The sequence below is a fragment of the Palaemon carinicauda genome, chromosome 14 (assembly GCF_036898095.1).
Source record: "Palaemon carinicauda isolate YSFRI2023 chromosome 14, ASM3689809v2, whole genome shotgun sequence".
In the NCBI taxonomy this organism is placed as follows: domain Eukaryota; kingdom Metazoa; phylum Arthropoda; class Malacostraca; order Decapoda; family Palaemonidae; genus Palaemon; species Palaemon carinicauda.
In genome coordinates, this window is record NC_090738.1 from 20,031,744 (window position 1) to 20,051,491 (window position 19,748).

At 43.5% G+C, this 19,748-nt stretch overlaps 1 protein-coding gene across 1 annotated transcript in view; it reads right to left on the minus strand.

The window, feature by feature from the left end:
- Positions 1 to 1,157: 1,157 nt before the first annotated feature.
- Positions 1,158 to 19,748, minus strand: part of LOC137653467 (solute carrier family 22 member 7-like) — a 117,133-nt gene continuing 98,542 nt past the window's right edge. The window contains exon 12 of the mRNA XM_068386876.1: positions 1,158 to 1,776. Coding sequence (XP_068242977.1) covers positions 1,567 to 1,776 — 210 coding nt within the window. The 3' untranslated portion in view covers positions 1,158 to 1,566. The remainder of the gene's footprint in view (positions 1,777 to 19,748) is intronic.

Consider the following 19,748-nt stretch of genomic DNA (forward strand, 5'->3'; position numbering starts at 1 on the left):
GGGAGGTATCCTTCAAGTTCGTACCCTCCTTTGTAGCAAAGACTCAGAACCCAGCAGTCTGGGACCGAGGTTTGAAGGTTTCTCAATTCCGGCCATCCCCAAGACAGGCAATACGGAAGACCTGAAGTTATGCCCAGTCAGGACGCTCAGGAAGTACCTGGAAAGGACGGCTCATCTCCGCCCAGGTGCCAAGAACCTCTTCGTCTCTTCAGGTGTTAATAAGAAGCAAGTCTCCAAGAACACTATTTCCTTCTGGCTGAGACAAGTCATCACTAGGACTTATGAAGAGGACAAGGTGGCAGTACCTGGCACTCCCCGCCCCCATGACATCAGAGGCCTGAGCACTTCCTTGGCCTTTGAGAGAAACATGGCAGTGGGGCAGATCCTACAGGCCGGCACTTGGTCACACCAGTCGACCTTCACGGCCCACTATCTCAAAGACTATTCAAGAAAGTCTTTGGATGGTTTCTCCATTGGGACAGTCATCGCCGCCCTCCAAGCTGTGTAGCGGCAGGCTAGAAGACGTCCCCAACAGTGAATAGACTCGTCCCTACTTCTTCAGGAGAAGACTCAGTAGAGAAGATGTTAAGAGGTAAGTCTTAAAATATAAGCGTAAGGTTTCCGCAGTTACCCTCTATCCGCTCTCTGTACCCCCGCATTCCGTAGCCCTCCAGGCACTATGTGCCAGACCAAGTGGCAGAATGGCTCTCCCGCCTCCTAAGGTGTAAGTCTCCTATAGAAAGTGGTTCTCGCTGAGTATATTGTGTCGGAACAAATCAAAAATTTTAAACAATTTTTATTTTTCCTAACATACTCACCGAGAACCACTTTCGGGTAATGGCCCTCCCGTCCGTCCCCGAGTGCCATTCTTCCATTGCCGAGTTGGGCTAAACGTCGAACTTAATGAGGATGCTGACCCGGGAAAGCAGTGACCTGCCCTAATCCGGCCCGCAGGGCGTATCCTGGCGGCGGGGGTAGAAACTATATGGAGCGAGATAGGGGGGTAGCGCGGGAAAATCTTGGTCGAGATTGAGAGGTCAAGGACTCTCCTATAGAAAGTGGTTCTCGGTGAGTATGTTAGGAAAAATAAAAATTGTTTAAAATTTTTTATATTTACGGTATTTAACATTATTTATTGACTAAACCTATATCTAGGGGAGAAATTGAGATTAGTAAATAAGTTTTGATTCACATTACTTGGTAATCATTTGAAAACAATGATGGTATTCTTACAAAAATACTTCCGACCAATTAGCTATTAGTAAATTTTCTGAGCTAAAAGGGCACCCCTGTGAGTCGGTGCAAATATGCCTCGATAAAAAAAATTGACTATAGTTAACATGTTGATCCTAATAGCACAAATTTTTTTACCTGTACAATATTTATATCTATAAAAATCAAATATAAATCTGGCAGAATACCATTAGCCACACAAGTAGCTGTTAAAAATTTGTTTCACTTTTGCTATTTTCTGATACAGCAAAAAGAACTTTTCAACTTATTTCTGGATAAACAAAATGTTATTGACAACCTATTCACCAAAGTATTTATGCCGTAGGAGTACTTCTAAACTGTCCACTTCTTAATAACATCTGAGCCAGGCCTTGGGGATTCCTCCTGAGTCATCATTTTGGGGCTTGGTAATTTTTTCTTGTTGAAGATGTTGGTTTCAGGCAGATTTTGGTCTTTTGTTTCAGGTAAAGCTGTTGCCAATATAGCAGCTATCAATGATAAGCTTCCAAAAAGAGCAGAAGGTGCCCAAACTGTGACTGTGCCCTGTGGTTAAAAAACTTCTGTTAGAACACAAAACTGTTCTCAAATAAATGTCAGCAAGAGAGAAATGTTATTTTTATTAGTAAAATAAATTTTTGAATATACTTACCCGATAATCATGTAGCTGTCAACTCCGTTGCCCGACAGAATTCTATGGAGGGATACGCCAGCTATCACAATACTAGAAGGGGGTGTACTTACCAGCGCCACCTGTGGCCAGGTACTCAAGTACTTCTTGTTGACACCTCCTCAATTATTCCTCGGTCCACTGGTTCTCTATGGGGAGGAAGGGAGGGTCGATTAAATCATGATTATCGGGTAAGTATATTCAAAAATTTATTTTACTAATAAAAATAACATTTTTCAATATTAAACTTACCCGATAATCATGTAGCTGATTCACACCCAGGGGGGTGGGTGAAAAACCAGTGTACAAGACTAAAGGATAGCTAAGTATCCCGTATTTCATATAATCAGTTATCCACAATAACAATGAAATAATAAGTACCTGGTAAGGAAGTCGACTTGAACCGTTACTCTGCCTTTAATAAGATCGTCTTCCTTACTGAGCGCAGCGTTCCTCTTGGGAGGCTGAATCAACTCAAAGGTGCTAAAGTATACAGGGCTGCAACCCATACTAAAGGACCTCATCACAACCTTTAACCTCGGCGCTTCTCAAGAAAGAATTGACCACCCGCCAAATCAACAAGGATGTGGAAGGCTTCTTAGCCGACCGTACAACCCATAAAAAGTATTCAAGAGAAAGGTTAAAAGGTTATGGGATTATGGGAATGTAGTGGCTGAGCCCTCGCCTACTACTGCATTCGTTGCCACGAATGGTCCCAGGGTGTAGCAGTACTCGTAAAGAGACTGGACATCTTTGAGATAGAATGATGCGAACACTGACTTGTTTCTCCAATAGGTTGCATCCATAACACTCTGCAGAGAATGGTTCTGTTTGAAGGCCACTGAAGTAGCCACAGCTCCCACTTCATGTGTCCTTACCTTCAGCAAAGCAAGGTCTTCTTCCTTCAGATGAGAATGTGTTTCTCTAATCAGAAGCCTGAATAGTAAGAAACTGAGTTCTTAGAACTTGGAAAAGAAGGTTTCTTGATAGCACACTATAAGGCTTCTGATTGTCCTTGTAAAGGTTAAGACCTTTTTAGATAGTACCTAAGAGCTCTAACTGGGCAAAGTACTCTCTTCAGATCATTCCCCACCAAGTTGGACAGGCTTGGGATCTCGAACGACTTAGGCCAAGGACGTGAAGGAAGCTCGTTTAGCAAAAACCGAGCTGCAAGGAACATGTAGCCGTTTCAGATGTGAAAACAATGATCCTGCTGAAGGCGTGGATCTCACTTACTCTTTTAGCTGTTGTCAAGCACACGAGGAAAAGAGTTTTTAATGTGAGGTCCTAAAAAGAGGCTGATTGGAGAGGTTCAAATCTTGATGACATAACCTTAGGACCACGTCTAGATTCCAGCCTGGAGTGGACAACCGACGTTCCTTTGAGGTCTCAAAAGACCTAGGGAGGTCCTGTAGATCTTTGTTGGTGGAAAGATCCAAGCCTCTGTGGCGGAAAACCGCTGCCAACATACTTCTGTAACCCTTGATCGTAGGAGCTGAAAGGGATCTTACTTTCCTTAGATATAACAGGAAGTCAGCAATCTGGGTTACAGTGGTACTGGTTGAGGAAACTGCATTGGTCTTGTACCAGCTACGGAAGACTTCCCCTTGAGACTGATAGATTCTGAGAGTGGATGTTCTCCTTGCTTTGGCAATCGCTCTGGCTGCCTCCTTCGAAAAGCCCCTAGCTCTTGAGAGTCTTTCGAAAGTCTGAAGGCAGTCAGACGAAGAGCGTGGAGGATTGGGTGTACCTTCTTTACGTGAGGTAGACTTAGAAGGTTCACTCCTAGAGGAAGAGTCCTGGGAATGTCGACCAGCCATTGCAGTACCTCTAAGAACCATTCTCTCGCGGACCAGAGCGGAGCCAACCAACGTCAGCCGTGTCCCTTTGTGAGAGGAGAACTTCTGAAGTACCCTGTTGACAATCTTGAACGGCGGGAATGCATACAGGTCGAGATGGAACCAATCCAGCAGAAAAGCATCCACGTGAACTGCTGCTGGGTCTGGAATCGGAGAACAATACAACAGGAGTCTCTAGGTTATCGAGGTAGTGAACAGATCTATGGTTGGCTGACCCCACAGGGCCCAAAGTCTGTTGCAAACATTCTTGAGAAGGGTCCACTCTGTGGGGATGACCTGACCCTTCCGTCTGAGGTGATCTGCCATGACATTCATACCGCCCTGAATGAACCTCGTTACCAGTTAGCTTTCGATCTTTAGACCAGATGAGTAGGTCCCTTGCGATCTAGAACAACTTCCACGAAAGAATCCCTCCCTGCTTGAAGATGTAAGCCAGGGCTGTGGTGTTGTCAGAGTCCACCTCCACCACTTTGTTAAGCTGGAGGGACTTGAAGTTTATCAAGGCCAGAATAACCGCCAACAACTCCTTGCAATTGATGTGAAGTGTCCTTTGCTCCTGATTCCATGTTCCCGAGCATTCTTGTCCGTCCAAAGTCGCACCCCAGCCCGTGTCTGATGCGTCCGAGAGGAGACGGCGGTCGTGTTTCTGAACAGCCAAAGGTAGACTTCCTTGAGAAGAAAGCTGTTCTTACACCACGCGAGAGAAGACCTCCTCTCTTCGGAAACAGGAACTGAGACCGTCTCTAGCGTCATGTCCTTTATCCAGTGAGCAGCTAGATGATACTGAAGGGGGGGGAGGTGGAGTCTCCCTAACACGATGAACAGGGCCAGCGATGAAAGTGTCCCTGTTAGACTCATCCACTACCTGACTGAGCATCGGTTCCTTCTCAGCATGCTCTGGATGCATTCTAGGGCTTGGAAGATCCTTGGGGCCGACGGAAAAGTCCGAAAAGCTCGACTCTGAAGATCCATACCCAAGGAGACAATGGTCTGGGATGGAACGAGCTGAGACTCCTCAAAATTGACCAGGAGGCCCAGTTCCTTGGTCAGATCCATAGTCCATTTGAAAATCTCCAGACAGCGACGACTTGTGGGAGCTCTTAAAAGCCAGTCGTCTGACGGAGCCGGACACAAGATCATGGTACTGCTGCACAGTCTGTGAACTGTCAATCATGGGCAAGTGAGGAAGTACAGTGACAACCCGAATCTGTCTAGACTGTCTCCTTATCGGGTTGCTGAGGTTGCCGCACTGCGTCACAACAAGTCACTTCTGTTGGTTGTTGAACGTCTTCCCCGTGACACATTGACTCCGTAAACAAAAAATCCTCTAACAAGGACTAAGCTTGGACTGCATGTCTTGCAACACAGCTCAAGGTCTATGGGAGCAGGTGTGGTAACAGACGGGATTAGCGACTGAAGTGGAACCATTACCTTCCCTGGAAGCATGTTACGCTTAAATAAAAGTCCATAGGAGGCTATGCAGCTAAAGGCTCCCTCCAAATGACAGAGTCCTCAAGGGAATATCAGAAGGAGGGAGAAAAGAACTTTCTCATCTACAGGGACCATATCCTAGAAAAGCTAAGTTCTCTCAGTGAGGGTTCACTGGTGCAAAAGCAGCAGACTAGAAGGCAACGTTATGAAACTGCTTGACAGTCTAGTGAGTTGGCAACAACCAAAGATGTGTGATTGAGAAGCATGCGGTAAGGTATGCAGAGCATGTTGTATGCAGAGAATGCTGTATGCAGAGCATGCTGAATGTAGAGCATGTTGTAAGCAGAGCATGCTGAATGTAGAGCATGCTGTATGCAGAGCATGTTGTATGCAGAGCATGCTGTATGCAGAGCATGTTGTATGCAGAGCATGCTGTATGCAGAGCATGCTGTATGTAGAGCATGTAGTATGCAGAGCATGCTGTAAGCAGAGCATGCTGTATGTAGAGCATGCTGTAAGGTAAGCAGAGCGTGTGCATGGCGTTTAACATTTCTCAGAAATTCCATGACCAGTGCTAGAGTGCTTTATGCATGCTTGCATGGGGTTTAAATATCAACATAAAATTTACCTTACATTCATAACTCATGATTCATATTTTTTGCCATATTCTGCGATATTGTTAAAAATATATTGCAAGGAATACAAATATATTTTTATAAGTAATACAAATAACCTCCATTATCATAAGGTTTGAAAATGGAGGTAAGGTATGCTGAACAGCAGAGTCAGAACGAGCTGGAACAACAATAGTTGTGGTTTCCTCTTCAAGACTCTGTTGAGGGAACACCTGAGGCTCAGTCTGCAAAGGCTGATCAAAGGAAGTAGCAGAAGGTAGGCGCATGGGTGGAGGAGGCTGACTCCTGGCATGAGTGGCTGAACCCAAGGGTTGCGCTTGCTGAGCGGTTGGCGGAAGCGGAGGGGCAAGTTCCTGTTCCTGTGGTGTGAGCGGTAGCGCGATGAGGTAGAGGCTGCGCAGAACAAGGTAAATGTCTCGCAAGCTGAGGCTCCTGAGGCGCAAGGCTAAGGTGTAGTGGTGCTTGCCTTGTGGAGGGTTGAGCTCGCTGCAGCGAGAGCTGAGGAGACTGACTCAAGGACGGGAGAGGTTGTTGTACCTCAACCGAGTGTTGCATCACTGGTGGAGCAGCAAGTGGAGGCGGAGGAAGAGAGGTATAATCTTCCTGATCCCATGTAAAGGTTGCCTTAAAGAAGGCGGAGGCTGAGCACCACTGGGAACAGCCAACTCAGAACGTGGCTCAACATCGTACGCCTGGCAGGTGGTACTGCGATCAGGCAGAGCGAGCGCAGGCGGAGCGAGTGCAGGCGGAGGGAGTGTAGGCGGAGGCGGAGGCGCAACACTCTCAGCCCGACACTCACGCATCAAGACCGAAAGTTGTGACTGCATGGACTGCAGTAGAGTCAACTTGGGGTCGGCAGACACTAAGGTCTGCTGAGGTAAAGCCTTAACAGCAGAGATCTGTTGCGGCAGAACCTTACTCCTCTTAGGCGGAGTGCATTCAACTGATGACTGAGGAGAGTCAGAGCTAACCCAATGACTGCATCCGGGTTGTTGAACTCTAACTTCGTACGTCTGGCATAGGTCTGGACTTTATGTTTAAGAGGTCTTGAGACCTGAGACCAGCGTTTTCTCCCCTAAATTTCTTCTGCAGACGAGCAAAATAAGGGCTCAATCGTCTGCGGGTGGGAGTGACGGTCTCGGTAAGACACGCCCACAACCACCGAGGATACTTCTGTGCGCCGATCAAGGCCTGCTGAACCCTTTTGTCCTTCGACATTGCTTCTCCCCTGGGCTTGGGAGCTTGCAAGAGGTCCCGGACTGGGAGAACGACTGGCGCGCACAGAAGTACCCTCACGCACAACACTGACACACTTTGCGCTAATCACTTATCACTTTGATTTTCTGTTTGCACTTATTTCACTGAACTCGAAACTTTAAGTGGTTTGTACCTGAAACACGCAATTCTATCCTTTCTCAAAAGCTAGTAATTGCGAAAACAGAATTACAATGTAACAGAAAAATCTAATGAAAGATAAATAATTCAGTGGCTGGAAAGAGACTAAACACTAGATCACTCTAGAAACGTTTACTTTCTTCCCCTAAAGAGACTAGGGAGAAGAGCAAAAACGATAACAACGTTACTCGTACGCCTGGCAGGCTTGAATGAAACGTTTATCCTCCTCTTTCTCCCTCCGTCTCTATCTCTCTCTCTCTCTCTCTCTCTCTCTCTCTCTCTTGACTTAGAACCTGAGAGAAGAGCCCAATCATATATATCGTTAAAACATATTATTGTTAAAGGAAAAAACTGAAATATTTCCCAAAATGAAAAGTTCCTTTATTAGGATTAAAACCATTAAGTTAAGAAAGAATGAACAAAACGCTAGACACGGTTACTCTTACTGCAATGTGAAACCGTGAAAATTCTTTCTCTATCGTAACGATAGAGTGCAAGTTGAACGTTCTGAACGTCAACAACTGCAGAGACAAAACAAAACGTTAGTTCAACTTTGAAAACAGTACTAGACTATCAAAGAAATTCTTTCAAAGACATTAAAATAGCATAATATGTTAACAGGTAAAACCGAAATGACGGGCTCAATGTTAATTAACTTCGGTACCAAGAAAAGACCGCCTACTATTAGGAAGGTCGAATATAAACAAATATAAAAATTAATTTTAATAAGTTTATAAAAAAAGGAAGTTAATCGAAGAGGCCTATAAGAGGCGGAGAGATATAAAATAAATCTATAACTTTTGTTAAGCAAAATTAAGAAAGAGTCTATACTCTCTTAGACACCAACACTTCCGTCTAAGGGAAGGGTCGGCCATTTAAAGGTGAAAGAGAGTTCATACTCTCTTCGTCACCATAATTAATCAAATTAATTCCAAAAGCTAACTAAGCTAATATAGAAGTTTCCAGTAAAGCGACAGCCGAAATCAAAGAGAAATACTTCACCAAAGTCGTGAAAATACTCCAAGAACATAAGCGTATCCCAGAACGTCTTGCCGGAAGCACGACAGAGGAATAATTGAGGAGGTGTCAACAAGAAGTACTTGAGTACCTGGCCACAGGTGGCGCTGGTAAGTACACCCCCTTCTAGTATTGTGATAGCTGGCGTATCCCTCCATAGAATTCTGTCGGGCAACGGAGTTGACAGCTACATGATTATCGGGTAAGTTTAATATTGAAAATTAAGATTTTTCACCTTACAAATTACTTTTATAAGAAGATTATATGCTGTACAGCAATCCCTCAGCTATTGCAGGCTTTGTTCCAAGCCCCCACCACATGATATATGAAAAACTTTGAAGTAGAAATAGATACAGAAATCTAAATCTATGGTATATTTTTTTTATTATATCTACGATTTTTAATAATTTTCAACTTTAAAGTTAAGCTTTTATATACCAAAAAATTTAAGCCAAAAATTAGTATTTTTAACAAGATAGTTAAAGTAAGAAAAATATAAAACTTTACCCTCAGAAACTCGCGACATAGAATCCGCAATATAGATTTACATATACACTATTCATAAATCTGCGACGTACTGAGGGAATGATAGGTGAACCGCAATATTTTGAGGGATTACTGTCTGCGGAAGCATGAGCAAACACCCACACAGACAAAATCATTTCTAATGTAACTTTTTCCGATGACTCATCCCCCAAAAAAGTAATTTAATATGCATTATTTCGAGGGATTACTGTCTGCAGAAACACAAGCAAACACCCACACAGACAAAATCATACTTCTAATATAACTTTATCAGATAACTAACCCCCCAAAAAAGTGATTTAAACAATATGTTTATCTTTCTCACAATATTGTAAGTGATCTACCAACTAAGAGAACCTTGGCACACTACAATTGAATTTCTTTTGGGAAGTGTAATAATTAAAGATCAAATGCAGCCAAGGATGGTATGAATTAAGGACCTTGCTACTTACATTTTCATAATGTACCCTGATATCTTAAAAATATTCAAGATGAAGAACTTTGGGCAACTATGCTTTTTAAAATATACTTGCTGTAAGGTCAGACAAAATAATGGAGCTGGAAACAGGTGGAATGTTACACATCGACACTTTTAGTTAGCTCATTATTAAAACAGATTTTGAGCAAAGCGAAAAAGCTATTTTTGGGTGAGATAGCCATGTCGTCCTGATGGAAGGTTCCTATATGTAGCTTCCAAGCGATATTTGAACTACAGTGATATTCCCAGAGAATTTACCTTTAGGTCTCCAGAATTCTAACTCCTGGCACGAATATCCTTAAAATTTCTCTTAAGGATATTGCATAAATCAGGTGACGTATATCTTGATACGACACACAGCAATCTTCACCCCGAATAGCGTTTTCGCCTCGAGGGAGAGGAGTGGCAAATTAAAAGGGGAGCCATTATCAAGGTTACCCTTCCTCCCATACTACTATTGATTATCTAGATGGCGCCGTATCCAAGATGGCGGTTATTCCTAGTAGCATTGAGCAAGGTGCTACAGATATAGTAGTTTTGGGAGGGATCCTGCCAAGGCCTTTTCTATAGAAAAGGAGGGCGGGTCCATCAGGATGACATGGCTATCTCACCCAAAAATAGATTTTTCGCTTCGCTCTAAATCCGTTTTTTGAGCTCAAGCCATGTCGTCCTGATGGAAATTTACCAGAGAATTACTAGAAAGTACTGTATCTGTGGATTTTCATAGGTGCCTTAACCTTGGGACAATTTTTCTGTGGTCATCTTGACCATTAAGACAAATGACGTTACCGTTATCCGTCATTACCACTAATCATAGACAATGTTAGTGCTTCCTGCCCCCAGCAGGGAAGAGTCATACTAGACAGTAGAAAAGGGGCCTCAAGATTAGGGTATATTGTATGAACAAACATAAGTATCCACCAGATATACAAACGGTCTCACGGTTTGTATATATTGTCGGAACAATATAAATGTCAACTATATCCATTGTTTGTAAGCATACAATGATATGAGGTTTACTTGACTAAATAAGTAAGAGAACTCTGGCATATTCAATGTGCAAATTGCAGGGCGAAATAGGACGCAATTACATTCTAATAGACATTTATTTCGAATAAATGACTAAATGGAAAAATGAGTGTAACAAACGTAACATGTTAAATGAATTATACGTGCAACATATACAGAAAATATTTTTTCCTCCCTGAAAGGGAAGAAATGATAAGTGCCACTCTAAAACTGAAAATTTTGATAAATTTTCCTAATATAAATTCTGTAAATGTTGTATACTATCAATACTGTGTACTATGTACACACGACACAAGTGTTATCTGTATAATTCCACTCCTGAGTAAAAGATATCGCACTGGAAGTGTCAACACCTTTTCACCCTAATTGATAGTCCCAATCAATTAACTGTTCATCACAGCACTAGACGACAGGTTTTAATACACTACCTGCCACCACCACATAATGCTTCAGTTCATGGACCTGCTTAGCGTAGTGTTTGTAGAACACACTGGATGATTTCCATCCAGTATATGAGCGAAGACGCTCAAAGTCCATATACTGAAAAAAGTTCAGTGATGAAGCAATTTTCCTTGGATCATGACCCGCGGGTATACTGTTAGGATCCGCTCTGCGAATGAAGTAGGTAAACTTCGCCCTCAGTTGTTTTAGGGATAAGTTTGATCCTGAGGTTTCTCCTTTGAAGAGCTGTCCTCCCCTGAAGTCTGAAGTTCTACGAAGATAGACCTTTAGACATTCCACCGTACATAGAGAGACATCTTCCTTCAGAGGGCATATTCTCCAGGGACCCCATCTTTTAGTGGGTAGCTCGTTATTGGCGAGAAAAGCTGGATCAGGAAAGAGATTCAGTTCTCCCACTTCTGTGAACTGAATGTGGCCCTCATTTCTTGATAGGGCTACTATTTCACTAACTCTAGTCCCTGAGGCTATAGCAAACAGGAAAATAACCTTTTGGGTTAGATCCTTGAGAGAACAATCTTCATTGTTCTCAGATGAAGCATAATATAGGACCTTGTCCAAAGACCATGAAATGGGCTTCGGAGGAGCTGCAGGCCCAAGTCTAGTGCATGCCTTCGGGATCTTGTTAAAGATTTCGTTTGTCAGATCTACTTGAAAGGCATATAGACGAGGTCTAGTCAAGGCTGACTTACACATAGTTATCGTGTTAGCTGCCAGACCTTGATTATGAAAGTGGATAAAGAAGGACAGACAGAAGTCTATTCAAATTTCTTTCAGTCCTTTTGCTTTAACAAAAGCAACCCACTTTTTCCAAGACGATTCATATTGTCTTCTAGTTGACTTAGACTTGTATTCTTCTAAGAAGTCTATACTGCCTTTTGAGATACCAAATCTTTTCTTAACCGCTAGGGCGAGAAAATCATGAAATGAAGGTTTTGGGTTCTCTGTGATAAATTGAAGACAGTTAACTTCTGAACCCGTTGAGATAGTGCTGGGTTCAGTACAAGGGCCAGCCTCAGTTCCCTCACTAGAGGGAACCAATAGCTCTTGGGCTATTTGGGAGCCACTAGAGCTGCTGTTCCTTGGAAGGATCTCAGCATGTTGAAGACCTTCAGCAGGAGGTTGGATGGAAGGAACAGGAAATTCCGGGTCCATCCGTTCCAAACTAGGACATGGCATCCGTTATCTCTTCTAGAGGGTCATCTTATGGGACTACATATCGATGTAGTTTTTTGATGACGCTCGTCACGAAGAGGTCGTTTTGCAGTTCTGGGACTTATTCCAGGATGGAAGAGAATGAGTCTGAGTCTGTGGACCATTCTGACTCTATAGGCTTGAGCTTGAGTAGAGCATCTGCTGTCACATTGCGGATCATTTGTAAGTGAACTGCTGATAGGTTCCGTCTCTTTAGGCAAGGGATGGCTAATATCACATGGATCATCTGGGACGATCTCGAGCCTTGTCTGTTCAGACGTCTCGCTATCACTTCGTTGTCCAAGATCAGCCTGATGAGGGCTGATCTGCATGGGGAGAGTTTTCCCAATGTCAAAAGGACTGCCATGGCTTTCAAAATGTTGATGAGAAGAGCCTTGAACAGAGATGACCAAGTCCCTTGGACTTTCTTTTGATGGGAGTGAAATCCCCATTCTTCCGTCGAGGCATCCATGTGGATGATCATCGATGGTAGAGGTGGTTGCAAGGGCACGGTCCTCATTAGGCTCTTGGCCTTCGACCATGGGTTGAGAAGTGATCAAAGTAAGGCCAATATTGGATCTCTTTGAGCGTTTGATGCGTATCTTCTCCAGACTTCTGACGCATCCTTCAGCTGTGCTTTTAGCACTGGGTCTGTCACTGCTGCGAACTGGAGAGAGTTCAGTACTCTTTCCTGTTAGCGTCTTGAAATCCTGTGGGATTACAGTAGTCTCTTGACCGACCCTGCGATCTCCTTCCTCTTCCTTAAAAGAAAGGAGAGACCATGTGACCTCAGGTTACAATGGCTTTCCAGTCATTGAAACCTTTGAGCTGGAGAGAGAATCGAGACTTCTTGAAGTTGATTTTGCATCCCAGATGTTCCAGGAACTGGGTTACTTCTTTGGATGCTTGCAGACCAGCCGCTTCGGGTGCTGCCCACACCAGCCAGTCGTCCAGGTACTTTGTTACCTGAACAGTTTCTAGGCGTGGTTGTTGCACAACTGCGTCTGCCAATTCCGTGAAGATACTTGGGACTATGTTTAGTCTGATGAGTATGGCTCTGAGAACATACTTTATCTTCTGAAACTTGAATCCTAGGTAGGAGGAGAGGGAGCGACTGATTAGAAGATGCCAATAGGCATTTGTCAGGTCTATCGAGACTGTGAACGCCCCTTTTTGTAATAGGGTCCTTATGTGTAGAAGGATTAACATCCTGAACTTGTTGTTTCTTATGAACTTGTTGTGTGGCAACAAGTCCAGAATGACTCTGAGTTTTCTCGAGTCCTTCTTGGGAACACAAAACAGCCTTCCCTGGAATTTGATGGACTTTACTTTCCTTATAACCTGTATGCTCAAGAGCTATAGGGTATACTCTTCTAATACGGGGTTGGAGTGTTGGAAGAGTTGAGGAAATGATGGTGGAGACATGTCTAGTTTCCATCCTAATCCAATCCTGATTAGGCCTTGGGCCCAAGGATCGAAGGTCCAACGATCCTGAAATTGTTGGAGCCTCCCTCCTACCAGAAGCATCTCCTTGCTTCGATTGATCTGAGGGTTTACCTCCTCGACCGCCTACCTGGGGCACCGCGGTCATAGAAACTGTGGGATGTTGTTGAGCAGGCCGAGGGAAAAGTATAGAGTTTTTCGTCTTCCTTTTAGGTTGGGGACCCACATCCGGGGAAGACTTCCTCTTTGCAGAGATGCCCCATTTCTGGAGAAGATTCTTATTCTCCATGATGGCTTTCTCGACTACCTCTTTGACTACATCGTTTGGAAAGAGGTCTTTACCCCAGATGTTGAAAGATATCAGCTTCCTGGGTTCATGTTTCACTGTTGCAGCAGCGAACACGAACTCTCTACAGGCTCTCCTAGCCTTCATAAAAGCATATAGGTCTTTTACTAAGATGGCCATATGCATTTTGGCCAGGACCATGAGCATGTCTGGGGTACTTCGTTGGCCTGCACACATCTCTATGCAGTTTTGTAGGGATAAAGAGGCCACAAGTCTCTCCTTCGTCTCTTGTTCCTTGCACAAGAGAAACTCAGAAAGTTTAGGGAGATTCTCGCTAAACTGTCATCCAGCGATGTCCACGTCCAGTTTCCCTACTGAGAAGGTTAGGTGGACTTCCTTCCATTCCTTCTCCTGCATGGGCAAGGCTAGTGACAGAGGCCTGCACTCCTCAAGTGCAGGGCATGGTTTTCCGGCCTCCACTGACTTGGCAACTGATTTAAATGCCTTCCACGTAAAGGGGAATGCTAATGAAGCAGGAGCAAGAAAGGTAGAGTGTTTCTTGCTCAAGGCGGACACTTTCGACACCGAGTAGCCCGCCTTTCTCAGGCTACGTGACAAGAGAGCCTGTGCCTTATCGTGGTCGAAAACCATGACTTCCTCCGGTTCTGTCTCCTTCTTTGACATTGGTTCATGCTTCAGTCAAATGAAACAATCAGGGAAAGCGTTAAAGCTTGGCCAAAACTGGATGTCGTCTAAGGGGACAGCTCCCATCTTCTCTGAGATGTAGAGTTTGCCGTTCAAAATTGGCATAAGCTCCGCATACCTCCAGGGATTGGTTTTGGAGCAGGTCGGGAGGTCTTGGTCTCTGGGTCGCTTGAATGACCCTCGGGAGGCGATAAGTGGAGCTTCACTGAGCTCTCTCTTGAATTTTGCTTCCTTTGTTTCACCTCGTTTGCGAATGTTCTCCATTAAATCCGTAAGATGGGCCAGCGTCTGGCTCATGTTGTCCAATGGAGGGGTAGAAGGTGAAGACGTCGAGGGTAACGGCTCCGGCGCCGGCACAGACGGAAGGAATTCTGACACGACATCGTCATCTTCTCCCAAAGGTGCCTCCTTGCCATCCGTCTCGATGGCAATCTGGACGCAGGGAGGTGCGAGTCCCGCTTTCGGGAATAGTAAGCTACGCATCCTATCATTAGGTAGGTATGGTCCTGGAGAGTTCTTGTGGAACCCTCTTACCCATTTGCGTAGCTTTTTACGTGCCGCATCCCTAGACTCCATTGACTTGGGGTCATCAAAACCTTCGGTCACTAAGGTCCGGCAGATATTGCAGACTTGGGGGTCCCAATTTTGCAGGCATTCAGTAACAATGGTGCAGGGGGCATGAGACCTGCATGCTGTATGACCGTAGAAGTACTTACTCCTAAGATTGCAGAAGACCGCATCGCATGTCATCTGGGGTTACTTCTGTAAAGAAAGGAAAACAAAATGAGTATACGATCGTTTATCTCACATGATAAACAGATATGCAATTATTCATATTTTAATCATTATAGCTTAGGATAGTAAGCTAGAAAGAAATAGGGAAAGACACATACTTGTGTATCCCTCCCAGCCAATTGCTATAAACTCCCCCCAATATTAAGGATAAGGACTTTCCTTTATCAGGGCAACTCGAAAGAGAAGGGTTCTAACCCCTAGGGATAGAAGAAGTGTACACTGCCACTGACCCTTCTAATTATTTAATATTGTGGGGTAAGTATTAACTGATTTCCAATCAGAGTATTGAAGGAATTCTATTCTTTCAATATAGGTTTGGTCTCAGCAAAAGCCTGTACAAGGGTACACAAGATATGTTAGACATTAACTCCTGTATAATGATACTATAGTTTTCTGTTTGCAGTATATACTTTATTGCAAATATACTGGCTACTGTATAATCATATACTGTAGTTCAGCCATTGTGTTGCCGACATGGCTAGCACCTGGCGGCATGGTCCGGCCGGCATGTCGCCGACTGGACTAGAAATTAGAAAAGACACATACTTGTGTATCCCACCCAGCCAATTGCTGTGACCTTCCCTTCCAATATTAAAACTATAGTTACCTGATCAGGGAAGCTCAAAGATAAGGGTTCTAACCTTTAGGGATAGAAATTTCTACTACCACTGACCCTTCTAAATTATTTAATATTGTAGGGTAAATTGTAAACTGATTTCTAATCAGAGTATTGAAGGAATTCTATTCTTTCAATATAGGATTGGTCTCAGCAAAAGACTGGGCAAGGATACACAAGATATGTTGGAAATTAACTACTGTATAATATATACAATAGTTTTTTATCAGCAGTATATACTTTACTGCAAATATACTGGCTACTGTATAATCAAATACTGTAGTTCAGCCGGCAGAGCTAGTCCCTGGCGGCGCAGTCCGGCCGGCATATGGCCAGCTGGTTAGTACCCGGCGGCACTGGTACAGTCGGCATGCCGCCGACTGAGTAAGTACCTAACGGCACTGGCCCGGCCAGCAGTACCTGGCGGCACTAACTGATAGAGAGAGAGAAAGTATGGAGTGAAGGACTGCCTTATTACAATGTATGATTACACTAAATAAGGATGTAAGTATATAAACTTACTGCCTTCCTCCAGAGAGAAGGTTCAAATGGAAGGGGAGAATGCATCATTCATGCTTCCATCCAGCCACAAAGACCGTTGCCGGCCTTGCCGGTTACAGGACTGTGGATGGCAGTCCAATGGAGGACTGAAGAACCTTCAGCGGCAGAGGGGTCTCCTGCCGGTAGCCGCCATACCTGGCACAACCTTCCCAGATCTTATGTCCATAAGGGAAAGACTGAGTGGCTAAACAGCTGCTTATGTAGGACCCCGGCCAGACCCGCAACCCACCGGCAAGCGGTGAGATTTTAGGACGACAGCCACAAAGAATTGGGGTCTTCAACCGGCAGCCGGCCCAGCCGGCACAGCTTTTCCCCGGAGCCTTGCGTCCATAAGGGAAGGCTGAGCGACTAAACAGCTGCTATGTAGGAGCCCCGGCCGGCCCCACAACCCGCCGGCAAGCGGTGAGATTGTAGGACGACGGCCAAAGGGTTGCGATGGCTAGGCCATCGCTAAAGGACAGAGGAGGTAGGGAAAAGGGTCCTGTATGAAGTGAGGAAGGAGGCGGCAGGGTGACCGGGCCTACCACACAACGAAGATTTGTTTCAATATCAGCGCCGTCCTAGGCGACAGAAGAATATCTATTCTTCAGCCTAGGATCTGCCGAAATAGAGTTAAGGAGGAGGCGGCAGGCTTGCCGCCCCCTCTCAACATGGGAGAAACATCGTTTCAGTGCCGGCGCCATCCTAGGCGGCAGAAGAAAGTCTATTCTTCAGCCTAGGGTCTGCCAGCACAGGACTAGTCTTCTAGACCGCAGGGGAGAAGGTGGCGGCATCATACAACCACTTCAAGTGCGGCCTAGGGAGGTTTAGCCTCCTATGCCGGCGGCTGAAGCCGGCAGGGGAGTGACTACTCACCCTGCCAGCCGGCCACCGGCAAAGACTGAATACTCTGAGGTTCTGTCAAAAACCCCAAAGTCGGCTATCTGCCAGCAAGGGAAAGAGACAGAAAACGCTAGCCTAGTCAAGCCGGAGTGTCTACTTCATGGCAAGACCAAGATAGGGTTGTAGCCTATGGCTGCACTCAGAGGGAAGTAGGGATTACCCTTAAATCTCCACTGGAGACTAGTATCAATTTATATAATAATTCTAGGAGATATCTATCTCCGCCTGAATTGATAAAACGATACACGAGGGTAAACGAGGATAATGTCTGAAAGTATACTACATCGCCTAGGCAAGACGAGATTTCGGTTACCTAAATCGCCGAAACTCTAACGTATACGATAGACAAAAGGAGGAGGAAATTATGCATAAAATAAATATCTTTACTAGTATAATTGTGCCTAAATAGCTTTCATAATTTATTAATGCTATTACAACCGGGAATCGTTCTTCTAACTAAATAACACATGCATAATGAACGATGGTGCCCATGGCGCCTCCGGTGACAGGCCTAGCTCCTAACACAATAAATTACTCTAATTTCACTGTGGAGCAGGAGCTAAAACTTATACACTGTAAAGAATCAATACTCAACTTTCCAGAGGTGAAAGAAGCTGGAGATTGCATAATAATCCTCACAAAATCGATCAAAAAGGTTAGATCAACAGGGAACACCACCGTGTGAATTCGCTACAAAAATAGGAATAACCGCTATCTTGGATATGGCGCCATCTAGATACGTAATAGTAGTATGGGAGGCAGGGTAACCCTTAGAAGCTCCCCTTCTAATTTGCCACTCTTCCCCCTCGAGGCGAAAATGCTATTCGGGGTGAAGATTGCTGTGTCGTATCAAGATATACGTCCCCTGATTTATGTGGTATCCTTAAGAGAAATTTTAAGGATATTCGTGCCAGGAGTTAGAATTCTTGAGACCTAAAGGTAAACTCTCTGGCAATATCACTGTAGTTCAAATGTTCCTTGGAAGCTACTTATAGGAACCTTCCATCAGGACGACATGGCTTGAGCCCAAAAATGTGGGATACAGGTGTCAGAATCAGTGTATAAACATTTAAACTAGTTTCTCTATTTTAAGTTTCACAAACAGTCCTCTAATAACCTTAATAAGTTAATGGAATGTTCATTTTGATTAGTGTAAGTAGAACATGTCTGGATTATATTGTGAAATCTTCCATCCCCTTTTCATGAAAAGAATCTGTCCACATGAGATGACCTTATCATCTTCAGAGCTAACATGAATTTAAGATTACTTGCTTTGGCAGTGCATATAATAATTTGACGAGATCTTTATGAGGCTGAACTGAACATGGCTAAACTCTCCTCATGAAAGAAGCTGCGCATTTTAGCTATTAAAATTTTTTAATTCCATTCTTCATACTGTAGTCAACGTTTAGGGTTTGATTTATCATTTCTGGTATTATTGCAGATCTATGTAGGTCCTCTATTATGGAAAACCTCCAGTAGTCAGAGAAATATTTTTTGAATTTAAGAGGTAATATTAGATTTTTTAAAGGTTCTTATTAGGAACCTTTAGAAAATCTTTCTATTAAAGATTAATAGCTAAATGTGTTTTAAATGCATTAATGAACTACAAGGTCTTTCTTGTAAGATAGGGTTTGGTAAACATAAGAGGATCCTATTGCTTTGCCTGCTTTTACAACTAAGAATGATTTTAAGACAAAAGGTTTACCACAATTTTTTCCAATTCCATCGTTAGAAAGGGAAGTTATGACTGCATCAGAAAATCATCAAATAAAATACGTTAGAGAGAAAGAGAAACTAGGGATGAAGTGATTTCTTCATCAGGTAAGGGTTCTTAAGTATTATTTGGCCAAAACTACAGATGTTAGGGGTAATGTTCCTAATTTGTTTTGTGGGGTTATGTTGTCAAATTTTCCTTTGTCCAAATACTATATTTTTTCTGGTAAAAAGATTGGTCAAGGAGGGTCTCAAGGATTTGCATCCAAGTCAGAGAAAAGACTTGATGGTTAATGCATTATATTAAAAGGGCAGCTACATCACTTAAATTTTGTAATAATATTTATTTTTATTTTGAAACAGTTTTAGCTGCATTTCAGAGCATATTTCGTAGCATACCAAATCAGTATTCACTAAACATTACCTTAAAGCATTCTGGTTATCTTATCAAGATTATTGGCTAAGTAGCTGCTGGGGGATGGGGTTTAATAAAGTTGGGTTTCCTTTAGTTTTATTAATGGATGAATTTAATTAGCCTTGGTGGAATTTAGATACAATTTATAGCATAAAGTTATAACTTTAAGTGTAATGGTTTGATACCGAGGCTCTAGAGCAAGAGGTGAGTTTGGCGTATAAAGAAGTCTTCAGAGTATATGTATTTTTAAACATTCATTCAGAAAAGTCATAAATTGAATTTTGAAAATAAAATATGTTATTTCTAAACTCGCCTGATGTTCATACTGTATACATGATGTTAGGATGAAATAATATTAGTTTTGATTTCAAGCTTGATTAGAGCATGGGCGGCCATCCACACCTTGA